General features: G+C 36.8%; 1 protein-coding gene across 1 annotated transcript in view; it reads left to right on the plus strand.

The window, feature by feature from the left end:
• Window positions 1-16296, plus strand: part of LOC121327677 (1,4-alpha-glucan-branching enzyme-like) — a 252316-nt gene that overhangs the window by 61891 nt on the left and 174129 nt on the right. Inside the window, exons 4-5 of the mRNA XM_041271821.1 lie at window positions 4012-4137; window positions 15389-15524. Coding sequence (XP_041127755.1) covers window positions 4012-4137; window positions 15389-15524 — 262 coding nt within the window. The remainder of the gene's footprint in view (window positions 1-4011; window positions 4138-15388; window positions 15525-16296) is intronic.

Genomic DNA, 16296 nt, shown 5'->3' on the forward strand with positions numbered 1-16296 from the left:
TATTGCATTTTTAATATGAACAATAATGTTAGTTACTTTCTGCAAAAAATAAACAGTTTTGTCTCTCTTCCCTTTTGTACACCTAGTGATCTTTTCTTTATTTTAACCCTAACACGGCAGAGTGCTCTAATGTCAGTGCTATAAGCCCCGATGACAGTGTCTCAGGGCAATCAAATCTGTCTTTCTGAGCCTTGTCATTTAATAAGACTAACACTATGAATAAAATAATATGTATCCCTTCTTGCCAGTTTTGATGATACACTTCAAAAACATGGGAAACGTGTCTACCACTGCGTATTTTTAAGTTTAATAGGACAAGATCGAGAGGAGTCTCGTACTTGACTGTACATACCACTTTTAAATGTTTGCTTGCTTACTTGCTTACACAGTGGTGGCTACATTTATTGCATCACACCATCATTGTTATGGTTACTGCTTTATCACCATATTGTTAGTTTTCTATAGACTTTTTTGTTATTGTTCATTCTTAGTTTTATTAATATTTAGTATGATTTTCGCTTCATAATGCAAAATTATTGAAAGTCAGGAAATATACAGTAAATTGTTTATATGCCAAAAGTGAAACGTGTTTATAAGGCAAAAATTGTAAAAACCTAATTGACACATTAATAAATGAATTACCAGATGTGTACAGCAGTTAAAGTAAACAACAGTCACAACAACTGTTTTCACAGGACAAGACAAAAAAAGAAATATAATATAGTAATATGTAATAAAGAACATGGCTTTTTTTTGCCTGTGCACTTTTCTGTTAATCGTTGCATCCTTTTTTTTTATATACATATTGTAAAGAAGCAAAGTATTTTTCTTATTTAAACCTATTATTAAGTTAGCCAGGACTACTTTCAACATATCTTGGTTGTTAATAAAGAACTTATGGTACAGCCTTCTTGTTAGCAACAACTTGTGAGTTACGAAAGGTTATTACACAAATAACATTGTCACTGCTGAAGTCTTGTGAAAATATATAGTATGAACTTCAAACTTGTTGCCATGTAAAAACCTTGGTTTTTAGTCAGTTGGCCTTTTTTGTATTGATTTTTTTAGTATAAGGCGATTAACCCCATGCTAGGTAACACAATCCTGGGGCCTGTTTCATAAAAGATCTGTGATTTGCAATGTGCTTGTGAGGACACAGGTAGTCACTGTGAGCGTTTCATAAAACACTCCATGAGAAAAAATAAGTAACTCGGTAATCAGCTTGAAAGCTCGGTGAGACCGATTTACGTGATTACAAACGGAAAGCAGGAAAGGTTTTCATTCCTGTATATTTGCCAAGGAAAGCATACTATTTTTAAAGAATAAATTGATGCAATTATTGAGTTGGTTGGTCAACGCAAATCCATTTTATTCGGCAAGTTGTCAGGAAGTTTAGTCACACACAGTAGAAATAAATGAATAGATTTACTGCAGAACTAAATTAAAAGAAGGGAAAGAAGGGATGAAAGACCTCTGAGGGGGAAGAAATGGTCTCATGGAAATGGTCCAGCTGTTGCTGGTATTGAGAGAGGATAAGCAAAACAGATAGCGAAGCTCTTCCTGCTACCTTTGACCCAACGTAAGTAAACGTGTGTTTTGTTATCCATTTAAATAATCAATAATGAAAATATATACATAATTATGTTACACAACATGATAATAAAATGCATTATTATTATTATTATCATCATCATCATCATCATCATCATCTTATCCACTGTCTCCCAAAAGCCATACATGCCCAATATCATCACTGGGAAAGCGATCAGCGATATCACAATTTGCCCAAATAAGTGCCGTTTCTACTCTCAGGGTATCCAAAGACAGCATCTAACACAGACATTTTGGCATCTGAGAAGGCTGGAATATTAATGGAATGAAAACCTTTCCTGCAAATATACAGGTGCTCATTCACCACAGGGGACAGCATTCATGGGATTTCAAGACATTTTTTTCGAGACATTCAAGACATTTACATAAGAGAAATATCTTGTGTAAAATGCTTTTTTGGATTTCCGTTTGCTCAGTTCATTTTACTCGCGTAAACGAGGCTTTTCCTGGTAAACCTACAAGAGATGTATAACATGATAGTCCAGACACAGCAAAAAACAATAATAAAAAAAAGTCACCCGCATTATCATTATGGTGAACTACACCACTGCTAACCATAAAATTGTCCTTTAGCCACTACTTTCTGTCATCTTGGAATCCACAGTAAGAACTGACCTGCTCCCTTGCAATATTTATAGTTAAGAATAAACACGCTGATTAACATTTACACGTGAAATGCGGGTTTCAATGCAAAACTGGGTGTGGATTTTCCTGTGTTTTGACATTTTACACAAGTAAATGAGACTTACCCTAACCCTCTCCTTTGGCCGTTTTGTTTGGCCACAAACCTGATTTACCCGAGTAATTCTCCCAAACGTGCATGCACATCGCCATTTCACATGTAAATTGACCTGCTTGGAAACCTCATGATTGCTATTTGAGATCCATCTGTGACCATTTTTTTTTTTTTTTTTTTTTTTAAATCTACTTAATCGCACAGATTACAAAATGCAGTTATATATAAAAATTTGAATTGTTTTAAACTTAATTTTAAATAAAGATTATACTATATATATATATATATGATATATAATATATATATATATATATAATATATATAATATATATATATATTTGAATGAATCAAGTCGTACATGTCATTTGGGCATGTACCAGTAAACCCTTGATGGTTCATTGACTGGGTTCAATGATTTTTGTACACCAAAGTTTTTTTAAATTGGAAAAACAACAAAGCCTTTTTGTTTCGGATATCAAGTTTGTGAATAAATTATTTTAGTAAAATTAATATTAATATATATATATATATATATATATATATATATATATATATATATATATATATATATATATATATATATATATATATATATATATATATATATATATATAGCTCAAAGAGCCAGCTGCCCTTATAATATAATGTTTGACCGCTCTAACAGTTGTCTCCCTTCTTGGCAATTGGTACATTGATGCTAATTCTGTAATTGAGTCTGTATACACATCAAGAGGATTTGAACGGTCCCTAAATAAATCTTATCATTTCTCTGCCATATCGGTGGCCAGCTAGTTGTGTGAGTGTGTGGTATGTCCAAACAGGATTTGCGATGAAAATTGCTACTTGCGGTTGATATCTGGCTGTTGCAAGTTTCGGTCAAAATCGGTGATGACGCAGCCCTGCGAAAGGTTTATGAAACCCAAATTTTAATCTGCAAGGTGTCTGCGACTACAATTCAGCACAAATCGCTTTTATGAAATGGGCCCTTGCTTTGTTGAAGTCTTCCTTGGATACCCTGACCTTGCAAAAAGGGTTAAAGCATGTCCCCCATCTGTCACACTGCACGCCTAAAAATTGAGCTTCTCCTTTGACTACAGCTTTCTTTGTGAAGAGTTATTATTTATGTAATTGTCCAATCCAGTTTTTTTCTGTTTTTTTTTTCAGGGGTTGCTTAGGCTTTCTTTTCAAAGTTCAATAATGATCAGCAGGCAAATGCTGGTAGTCCCAGTTTCTGCCAGATTTCCAAGAAATAACTAATGAAGTAAATCATTAGAATTACTAAATTATGAATAATATTGCACTTGGTAACTCAGATATACTTAATTATTAAGTATATCACTTGATTTGGCAATTGCAGGCCAACATGTAATCTCTGCCAATATCTTGATTAAAAAAAAAAAAAAAAAAAGTATTTTTTATATATATATATATATATATATATATATATATATATATATATATATATATATATATATATATATATATATATATATATATTGGTTGTTTTTGTGTTTTATAATTGCATTTCTAGATTTCTTCACAATCTAGGCCTTTTTAGGTGGTGACTTATATTTATGACCGGAACTGTCTATAAAACATTACAATTAAAGCATTGAATTAGAAATCAAATCAATGACAAAACCTTTAACTGTTTCTTTCCCCAGGTTGTTATACGTAGCCGAAGTGGCCAGCTACTTTATCGAATTTCACCCTGGGCAAAGTATGTTGTTCGTGACCACAACAATATGATTTATGATTGGGTGCACTGGGACCCACCACAACCTTACATGGTAAGTCACTGGTCTTATAACAATTAAACAAAAAAAGATACATGAAGGTTTATTATATCCGTATGCTGTGGTTCATTGCCATTCTAAGAATTTGATACTGGAAGGATTATCAAGTGTGTTTGAATATTTTGCTGTATGAGGAATACTGCTTGTTTTTTTATTTTGTATTATTGATACAAATAATGTGTATTTTTATGTACTAGCTTTGTTTTAATATATATTGTGAAGGACAAATCATTGCGCCTTAAGACACTACAATAATAGGCACAATATCGGGAGGCAAATCATTTTTCGGACATCACAAAATGCAAAACAAGCACTTTAGGAACAAAATGAGCCAACAGACTATGATATACTGAAGGTATGCCTATACAGCCTCCCCAGCAGCGGAGCCAACGGGGGGCAGGATGTGCGAAGGTTGGTGGGCACAAACACACTTAGAAAAATACACCTCCACACACACTCTTGAACACTGGCATGGGACGATCTAATCAGCCCAATGTTGCTTTTAGGGTGTGTAGTCTGATTTGAATCACCCCAGCTGCACACACTGCCATTACTGCTGTTATTCTCCTATTTAAAATAATGGATTGCTTTCAAAACTACACTACCCAGAAGCCCAGCTATAGCACTTGTATGATAATTTTTTGTATCTTTATTTGGCCATTGGATAATGAGAAATCAGGTGGTTTTGTGGGAGTTTCAGTTGGCGTTGGTTTGTCTCTTCTGTGGCGCTGCCTGCTTATGTGCTGTGTTAGGAGTGATTTGAAAAAGCAACTAGCTGTTTTGTGAGTTCTGTTGTGTATATTGAATCATATATGTATATTATTTATTTATTTTTTAAATTTGTCACAAAAAAAGTCAAGTTCAGAGGATTTTTTTTGGGGGCTGCTTATTTTATTTTTTAAAAAGCAGTTAATACTGTTATCTAACCAGAATTATTATTATTATTTCATAACAGTATTTTGATCATTTTAAAGTCATCCATTTCTCTGGCTAGCTTATTTATTTTATTTTTAATAAGTGTCATTTTATTATGTATCAGAAATAAAATTGAATCCCACTGCAGGTACTCCATCCCTCAAAACAAACAAACAAAAAATATTAGTAGGAAAATGCAAATACATAAACCCTGATATTAGTATATGTCACTAGAATTCATGTGATTGTATTATTATTATTATTATTATTATTATTATTATTATTATTATTATTATTATTATTGTTATTTGCTGTTGTTCGATAACAGCATTTAATTATTATTTTGTTCTATTTTATTTTTTGCTTGCCTAGCATATTTAATATCAAATCTTATTTTTAATTGAACAGAGCCTTTTGATATAATACTGCCATTAATGTGTTCCTTCTCTTCTCATGTACATGACAATGTCTGCATTGCAGGGCGTCTGACATCAAGTCAAAGAAAGTTTGAATACCGTAGCCCAACACCCCCCACCCCCGTAGCTATTTTTTAACTTGTCCCAGCAGGAGTGTAGGTAGGAGTCAAAAGTATATCTGAAATGTGAGGAAAACCAATTTATTTTCAATGTCCTTGTATTTGTAATCAATAAACCCTTCACTGTTTAAATTATTGGTATTCCAAGCAATCTTAGTACCTCAATAGTGGACATTTGTGGCCAAATATTTGCATTTCCTGTTATGTTTGCAACACTTTAATGTACCCAGTCTCTACAGTTTTTGAAAGTTTATCAATTTTTAATTAAGCATTGCTATGGTCTTAAAAGTCTACTTTATGCACATCAGCACTCCACTGTACAGTAATTCAGCACTTCTGCTACATCTACTTCAGTGTATGATCATGACATCAGTAAATTATAAGACAACTATTTTAACAATGGGTCCCTAGAGTAAGACTCCCACCCTCCCAGCATGAAAAACTAGCTCCGGGCCTCAGCCTCCCAGGGAAGGTAGCCAAAAAGTGCATCTTTTGTTTAAAGTAATGCAGGGTTTGCTAATGGTGTCATCTCCTTGTACACAGCACTGTTCCTATGCACAGCACCACACTTCTATCAGGTAAAAAAAGCAAAGAAAAACTACATTTGAATATCAAAACTGTAATTGTTTCCATTAGTATGTCCAAGCCCAGAGATACTCAGAAATATTAGTTTATCCTATTCTTTTTTGTCAGCCAACAGATATTCTACTAGACAATAACACTATGTAACACAATTTTTGTTCCTGGGCAGTAAGTGATATTTCCTAATTGCTTATGCCTCAAAAGTATAGAAAATGGCTATTATTCCCCACAAACTTTGCTTTTGTGACCAGGACAGTGATATTTTGACATTTACCTATTTCCAATGAGAAAACAGTCTTTTCGTTCACATAGTCAGAAAAAAAACAACATATGAATCCAAATTAACATGTATTTATACGAAAGTAATACAAAAATGATTGCAAAAGATTTAGAAGTGAGTAGTTTTTTGAGATTTACGATTATACTGTAAATCACTTTCACGAATCAGCCCCCAGATGTAGTCTCCCATCATGTTCTCGTTATACTGTCCTTGGTAGCAGCGTTCAAAGTCCAGTATATCCTGGTGGAAGCGCTCGCCTTGCTCCTCAGAGTACGCTCCCACGTTCTCCTTGAATTTATCAAGATGAGCATCAAGGATATGGACTTTGAGGGACATCCTACAGCCCATTGTGCCGTAGTTCTTCACCAGAGTCTCAACCAGCTCCACATAGTTTTCGGCCTTGTGATTGCCCAGGAAGCCCCGAACCACTGCGACAAAGCTGTTCCAAGCCGCTTTCTCCTTACTGGTGAGCTTCTTGGGGAATTCATTGCACTCCAGGATCATCTTTATCTGTGGTCCGACGAAGACACCGGCTTTGACCTTTGCCTCAGACAGCTTAGGGAAGAAGTCTTGAAGGTACTTGAAGGCTGCCGACTCCTTATCTAGAGCTCTGACAAATTGTTTCAATAGGCCCAATTTGATGTGCATTGGTGGCATCAGCACCTTCCGGGGGTCCACCAGTGGCTGCCACTTGACGTTGTTCCTCCCCACAGAGAACGCGGTCCGCTGTGGCCAGTCCCACCTGTGGTAGTGCGTCTTGGTGTCCCTGCTGTCCCAAAGGCAAAGATAGCAGGGAAACTTGGTAAAACCGCCTTGGAGACCCATCAGGAATGCTACCATTGCAGCCTCTTGATGCCATCTCAGAAAAATGCAGATATGTATCCACTTAGGCAGCTGGAACTAAACTGAACTGGTGGGCTTAAGACTGCTGTATTTATACTACTATTTATATTACTGGAAAGTTCTAGAAGTTACTCCAAGTTTACTCAGCACTGAATCTAATTGGAATGTTCTGGAAAATAGGTCAATTTCAAAATATCACTGTCCTGGTCACAAAAGCAAAGTTTGTGGGGAATAATAGCCATTTTCTATACTTTTGTGGCATAAGCAATTAGGAAATAACACTTACTACCCAGGAACCAAAAAAAAACCCAAAAAAAACAATTGTTACACGGTGTAATAATAATAATATAATAATAATAATAATAATAATAATAATAATAATAATAATAATAATAATAATGATGTTGAATTATTATAAAGAAAAACCTATGTTTTTTGTGCTCAGCATTTGCACAGCAGACTACACATGTTAGTGGAATGGCACAAATGGTTGCCATGACCTTACCATTCTGTAACTGTGATATAAAGAGCCATTTTTTAATGAGGGTGCTCAGTATGCAGTTGAGTCTGCCTATTGTACAAGTGTCCTTGTGTGAACAATGTGGGTAACATAAGAGCTCAGTCTTCTTACCTAATGTATAAACTGATTATATAAGCTTAATACACTATGTACTGTACTATGGGCATTGTAGTGGTACACTGGGGATAAGAATTTGAGTGACTTTATTTTTCAGAAAAGATACTCTAATGCTACAAGCTGTAATGACTTTCTAGTCATGTAACAGTTTTTCACCTTTTGATTTTCCTACCAGGTGTCTGCTCTTGGGGTCTAATACACATAATAGATATAGAAACTGGCATCTACCCAGCCCCTCGCCTCATGTGTTATTAATATAGACAAAGTGTCAGTTGAGCTTCTATTTTTAGGATGGACGTTAAACTTCAGTTCACCTTGGGCAATAGGTTTTTACATTATTACTAAATTGTTGGTCATGCTTTATTTTAAGGGTCAACAAACAGCTAATACACATGTTAATGTACATTATTTATTTTCTTTTAACTGTTAGTAAATAATATATAGTAGGCCAGCTAAATCTGCAAACACCAGAACCCTATGGATGATCAATCAAACACTAGAGCCCTATGGATGGTCAATCAAACACCAGAGCCCTATGGATGATCAATACCCAGTTGATCATATGCTTGAAATCGATTCAAATTGTCACTCTAGTAATGCTTTAACAAATTAAATCAGGTTTTTATTAACCCTAACCTTGACCCTAACCCTTAGCTAAAAATTAACAATGTTTGTTAACAGTTAATAAACTAAAAAAAAAAAACGGCCCTTATAATAAAAAGGGCCAACTGTAAAAAGGGACCAATATATAATTTATTTTGTTAAAAAGTGTCATTACTTGCAAATTTTAATAAATGTGTAAAAAATACTTTCTTGAAAGATAATGTTAAAATACAAATTTTAAATACAGTTTGAAATGTCCTCCTTCAGAATCATTATTGCTGCAACTGCACTCAGACACATCCCTGTCTAAACAATTGATCAACAAATTTTATAATCCCTTTTAAATCCACTTATATTTACCTGCACCTCAGTCATTCCAAATGTGGCCTCATCATGGACAGGGTGCACAACCAAACAAAGTCACTTAACCAGCTGTGCAAGCTCAATAGAGTATGTCCCTAAAGTTCTGAAATGGATGACTTTGTCATGTCTCAAAATGAGGTACATGTTAACATAAAAGAAAGTGATTGGAACTGGAAGCAATGGACAATAAAAATGACATAGTATATAAAAGGTGGAAATGGACATACATGAAGACAGGTATCTTCATATGACAGATGAGTAGTCCATCAAAACACCCACAGATTGATTTGAAGCCTAACTTGAGGTTATTGTTGATATCGGCACTGCCTGTGTTTTAAACAACAAGTCAATATTACAGGTGAGCAATGTTAATGTCATGAGTTTCTACATGGGATCCAGGGATCTTGCTGTAGACCATTTGGAAAAGTTCACAGGAATATCCCTACTTTCCCTTTTAACGAAGGGCACTTTCACACCTAGTTTGTTTGACTCTTGATGCGGATTGAAGTGCGGTTCGGTTCGCTTGGGGTCACATGTGAAACCTGTGAGAACCACTTAATCACACCAGGGTGCGCATCACATCAAGTAAACTGAGATCACTTGAAATGGTGGTCTCAGTTCGATTGGAAGTTTGCCACTTTGCTCCATTTCATATTTTTGCAATGTGAAACCATGGAAGTGACGTACTTCAGCAAGCACCAAAACTTGTCTCACCTACACAACACAGGGCTTGTCAAAAGTACACACCAGACAAGAACACCATAGTGTCACATGTACACAACAGCACATCACTAAAACATACAATGGGGCTGATATACTAAGCAGTGCAACCTGGGTCTAATCAATGAAATGACACTAATACGAGTGTTTTGAGATTTACTATTGTAGCATGCACGTCCTTGAAGCATAATAGCAAAACTGTCACAAACAAAGAAAAGTCATAGGAGAAATATAAAATGACAGTTGAATAATGATGTCGCACATGTATTGTCTGGGTTTAGTGTCATGTACACTTGCAGGGAAAACACTGTGCCAAGACAAAGCGGCAGTGTTTGTACAGACATTAGTCACTGTTGCGGTTGCACTGCTCTGCCTGAGTTTAGTCAACCAGTTCCTGCTGCATCTATCTCACCACACTAGCATATACAACATTTACAACAAGCTATTATTAGTAGTATTATCATCAGTAACAGTTAAATTGCAGTTGGTTGAATGTACAATATATACATGAAATTGTCTGGCATTTTCTTCAAAAGAACAGTGTTTTTCTGCCACACTTTTGGCATGTTTCAGTTTCTTTGGCAATGACTTGTAAGCACCAAATAAACCAAAAGAACATGGACAACAGCACAGTCACAGCACATAAAGTATTGTCCATGTTTGGCATGGAGAACTTCCCACTAGTAATCTGCAAGAGAGCAGATTGCGTTTGGAAAAGTGCAATGTGAAACCAATAGAACTCTAATCTGGGTGAAGCTGCAATTGAACCAAACAAACTAATTTGAATGCACTTTAAAAGAGACTGAAGTAGCTTGAATTTTTCTGGTGTGAAATGAACTGAAGTAAACCTGAAAAAATGAGTTTCTTTGCAATTGAACCACAATTCAAATCACTTGCAAGTGAAGTAGGTTTGAAAGTGCCCTAATAAACTCCTGATCATGCTTCTTGTTTTGGAAAAATATTTTGTTTAAATCTTTTGTTTGTAATAAACGTGTGCTCCAGCACATTCAACACTAGAACTGAGTCCGGTCTTCTTCCTGGTCCGACGTCACCACAAAGCCTATCCGTGACATATGGTGTCAAAAGTGCAGAACGGCGCCTCCATCACTCAGGCCAGGAGAAGTACTGTGGGTGCAGTTGTTTGTTTTTGTTGTTTTTTTTTTTTTTTTTATTTCAAAGAGAGGGTGGACCAGGACATGGACATTTGCCTGGAGGGGAAGGAGTGGGGCTTTGCCATCTGAGAAGTTGGGCATGTGTCACCTGACTGCCACACCCCACACCATTAGGTGGAAGTGGCTACCTGAACAGGGCTAAGTGAGGCACAGGGTCCGAAGAGAAAGAAGAGGAGGAGTGTCTGTCCCCAGAAGAAGGGGAAGATGCCGGTGCAAGCTCCAGCACCCATGTTGGAGGAGCCCCAGGGCCCACAAAGGGTGAGCACAAGGGTCCAAGGTCCTCGAGGGCGATGTGGGACTGGCTGGTAGAGCCTGAGGTGGGGAGCAGCGGGATGCATGGGAACAGCAACACCACCCAGCATCCCTCCCAGACATCACAGCCATAGTACTCAATTACCTGGCTGTTGATGTGGGAGGGGCCCCGCCATCTCCAGTTCCATCAGTAGCAGCTGTTCCTACTCCATGTCCACAGGCAGTAAGCACCTCCACGCCAGGGCCTAGAGGAGAGCCACACCAGTCCACAGCAACTGAGGGAGGGCCCCACCAGTCCCCAGTTATAGACTACCTGCTGCTGCCGCCTCCACCGCCAGGGGGAGACTACCTGCTGCTCTCGCCTCCACCACAGGGAAGACTACTTGCTGCTTCCGCCTCCACCACAAGAGGGAGACCACTTTCTTGCACCAGCTACCACAACCAGAGGAGCTGAAGCTACCTCCTGAGGGTCAGCTCCAGTCGTAGCCTTCCATGGGTCTACAGCGCCAAGCCTGCAACGACCGGGGAGGCCAAGCCTGTAATGCCTGCAGTAGTTGCACAGTCAGAGGACGCAGAGGTGTTGCCACTGCTGGAGTGTCCCGTGCTGGGGGCAGCATTACTTCTGCCAGCACCACCGCCATTGCCTGGTGTCAAGGAAATTCATGGTTAAATTCATTTTAATACAAGCATTTCCCAGATATTTAATTCAGACTCTTGTCTGTGTGGCATGCCGTGCGTTTGCGTTGTTAACACCAGTTCCAGAACATTAACCAGATCTACTTCAAAGCTTGTTGATTAGGCTAAGGTACAGACCACAAACTGTGTTAACGGTTTGAAGCTAGCCTTACCAAATGTTATCTGATTGTCTGGTCTCCTAAGGTATCATAAAACTTACCAATCCAAGCTACAGTGACTATGCAGTTGTACCATTATTGTGTTAAAAGTTAGTTAAAATGCTTTAAGAATAATTTTAATTACAAAACTTGTAGTCACAAGTTTAATCGTTATTTTACTTTTGCCATAAACCTGAAGGGTTTATTGTGTTTTAAATGAATATTATAAACTAATAACTATTTTTGAATATTATCCTTTGATTGTATTATGATGTATTTTATATGCTTGTAATCATAATTTTGTATAGAGAATGAATCTGAAACTTTATATGCTTCTCTAATGAATGTAACTAAAGTTACATTGAATAGGAGGTTTAATGATAAATGTAACATCATTGGATAACGAAATGGGTGGATACATTCAATTTCTAACATGCCCTTTTTATGTGACATGCAACTGTCTATCAAATACTGTGAACCAATGTAAGAACCGACAAGGACTTGTTTACAGTACAAGGGAACACCTCTACATCGTGTTATTTAAACTCAAGACAAGATTTTTGTAGCTCTTTGGATTCGTTCTTTCTCTCTTCAGTCTCATCGCTCTCAACTCAAACTCTGAAGTTCTTGAACGAAGACGCAATGATGCAATCTTCAAAGCTGTCCTGGAGAAGATGGGCTCCCTCTGGAATGACGAAACCTTTCAGCTTTCACAGGAGATGCTGAGCTGTGCTGCTCAACAACTAACTTCCAAAGAGAGGACAACCATGTTAAGGCTTTGTTTTAAACATTGCACCAACAGAATAAGTATCAAACTTCTATTGTGCATTTAAAAGTAACTGAACTGAAGCCATGCTATTGATATCATCATGTCAGAAGGCTGGCTGATTGGTGACGTCAGACCCGGAACAATAACACACAGGACCAAGACATGGAGTTTTGGTGAAGCTGAGCACTTGCTAGCACTCAGCATTTAATAAAAGAACAACCAGAAAATAGATGCTGAACAAAACAGAACATGGCACTTGAGCCAAAATAAATAGACAAACAAAACGAACAGACACTAACAAACAGGGCACGAACATACAACATACTACATACAACATAAAACACTAATAAACACAAAGGGGCGGGACATTCCGCCACACATCACAATATGTAATGTGCGTCTATTCAACTGGATGCTGGAACATTGTACGTGCATACTTAGCCACTTGGAAGCTAGCGCATGTATATGTAATGCATGACTGAACCGAACAATGCGTGATGAACTACTAAAGACTGCTTCACTAATGCATGACCAGCGAGCACATCAAGTATTCAATTGTGAACATTTAGCAATGCATTACTTTTCCTTGAAAATTTTATTTTGTTTCTTCTTTATACATATGTTTTTAACTATGAAGCCTAACCTTTATTCTTCTTCCTTTGAGAATATGAATAAATGTAATAATAATTTGGATTGTTAGGTTTCTTTTTGTCTTATAACAAATACACCTTTATGATAGATTTGAAATACTTAGACATACATAATATTAATTGTTTATCTCTTTTCTTCAAGACTCAAGGGATAATTAAGCCAGAATCGCTAGTTCTTATTGAGGTATTGTGTTTATTATGGTTAATAATTACATTATGAGCTATAATGGCTATTTTCTTTAATGGCAATTGGCGGGGACACAGTTGTGACATAAATCCTAGATATGCAACGTAAATATGCACGATACCGGGCATGCCTGTTCACCGTCGCCCAGGGAAGCCTTGCTGCTATCAGCATTGCCGCTGCCAGGATTTCCCTGGCGTTACCACTTGAGGAGGTATGTCTGTTGCCAGAATTTGGTACTGACAACATGGCCGTCTGTGGGCCCTTGGATACTTCTGTTCCTGGGCCAGGAAAATGCCCATGACTTTTGACATTTTAAGGGGGGAGGTGACCTTTAAGGCCATGTATGCTACGCACAAAGATGGGGGGATATGTGACAGGGTACACCCTGCCCCAGGGTGCATGTGTATTATTTTGTATTTGTGTTGTGTTATTATTTTGATGTGCGGTTTAGTGTGTAAAAACACAATGTTTTGTTATTATTGTTTACAACCTGGATGGGGTTAAAATGCCCCAACCAGATTAAAATTGTGAGAATGTGTGGTCAACAGTGAGTGATTATTGACAAACTGGCTGTTGACCACGCGTATGAGAAAACCTGTGCCGAATGTGGTCGACGGAGTTGGTCACTGACAGCCAATTAATCCCTCTCCCACAATATAACAAGAAGAGAAAGAATTAAAATCAAATAAACAGTTTGCTGTGCATGCTGGTTCTAAACCAGCGTGCTACTTGTTTTATTTAGTGTTTGGCTGTTTTGGGCATCGTGCCTTTTGTTTTGGAAAAGTGGATCTATCAATCCGCCACAACTGTCAATAACACAGAATAAATTATACAATTCTTGAAGTGAATTTTTCCTTAAACAACATGACAGCTGTGGAAACCTCGTTTGGCAAACAGCCTTCAAACACAGAGCAGCCAGGAGACCAGACAGCACCTCTCAATGAGAGAGAAACTGTTTTTTTATGAGTGGGTGAGTGAGAGTAACACAAATATAGACGGGAACTGTCACGATAGAACACCTTAATACAGTTCTACGACAATTGTATGCCTCTGTCAGAAATAGATCCAGAGTCGTATGGTATAAGCAGTTAAGTGGGGCTCGGAGCAGGCTTAAACAGACACTTAAATGAAACCCCCCTCAGCTGTAACATTTACTATACTGTCAAATGCAGAGTTCAACTCTGCCAACAATGTTATTAACTAATTTTAAACAAAAATAACACTCTAATACATCTAGTAGAACATCATAGTTAATACATTTGTCCTATTTTAAATCACTTTGAAAAATATGAAAAGTCGTATTTGATTTTTTTTTTTTTTTTTTATAGTGGCCTCATGGTGCTATCCCAGCACAACACACACCCTGTCGTACATTATTCCTTTAATTTACTCTCAATTGGCTTTTCTTTCAACCCCATGTGACAAGAATTACAGTTTGATCCCTCCTCATGCATGCCAAGTAGATATATATATATATATATATATATATATATATATATATATATATATATATATATATATAATATAATTCGATATATATTTAACCAAGAAATTCAAGTGGATTTTATTTAAAATATTTTAGAAATTGCATTTGTGTGGGATTCAGAATAATACAAATAAATAAAATAAACGCCAAACTACAGATTTGACATCTGCTATGGTATTAAAAAAAACAAAAAAAAACTCTGTTTCATTTTTATTCAAATCAGAATATTAATAACCAAAAGCCATGTGAAGTGACAAACTCACACAAGGACCATTTCAATCCTGTTATATCTGTGCACATGTATTTATTGTCAGGAAGATTAGTTGGTATTTAGTTTTTCTCACTACTTAATCATCTGCATTGGGAATTTAAACAATAATTCCATTGTGTTCTTTTTTTTTTCCTTTATATTTCACAGCACAAGCATTCTCGCCCCAAGAAACCACAGAGCCTACGGATTTATGAATGTCATGTGGGAATAGCGTCCCCTGAAGAGAAAGTGGCATCTTACAGCAACTTTACATACAACGTTCTTCCCAAAATAAAGGACCTTGGTAAGTAATAAACTTATGCAGACAAAACAGACTGTGTCAACATATGTTCCCTGTTGTGGACATATTCTATTCATAATACATTTCTGTGTTCTTGGTTCAGCAGATGACAGACCAAGCTTTATTAAATGTTTTATTATGCTGTACAGATATAAGAAATGGTGGGAATGTTGCAAGATATAATATAATCTGCTGTACTATAGCTAAGGCTATGATTTGGTCTTTTAACTTGAATTTGAAAAAAAAGTCAGTAAAATCTTGGAAATTTATGTAAAAACATTTTTTTGATTAGGCCTTTTATTTCCTTTAAAAATTCACTGCAAATGTCATGAACTGAAAATACAAGTCTACGAGTATCTGTAAATTGTTTGGTTGTGTGCACGCAGCATTTACTTGTAGCTATGTAAGTCAGCGAATGAGATAGAAACAAGCATGTAAATTGGTGATTAGCTAAAATGAAAAAACAAAAAAATGTGAGTGAGCTGTTTTCTCTAAAGACAGAAGAGCAAATGCACCAGAGAACAGAAGTTTACCAACTTACAGTGGCTTTCTTTACAACATGCTGTTTGTTGCAAAATCGTGGAAAACCCTATTGAAGCCTGGTTCATACAGTACTTCTGTTGCAGATGAATGCGATACGTCGGCTCGGACAGCTAAAAGCTGTGCAGCTTCACTATTTGCTGTACAGGACCCATCATGTCATAGACCTTCTTGAATACGCAAAGTGGTTTTAGCTGCTGTTCATATTTTAAATACAGACTGCATTTGTGAAATT

Source organism: Polyodon spathula, chromosome 15 (genome assembly GCF_017654505.1).
Source record: "Polyodon spathula isolate WHYD16114869_AA chromosome 15, ASM1765450v1, whole genome shotgun sequence".
NCBI lineage: Eukaryota > Metazoa > Chordata > Actinopteri > Acipenseriformes > Polyodontidae > Polyodon > Polyodon spathula.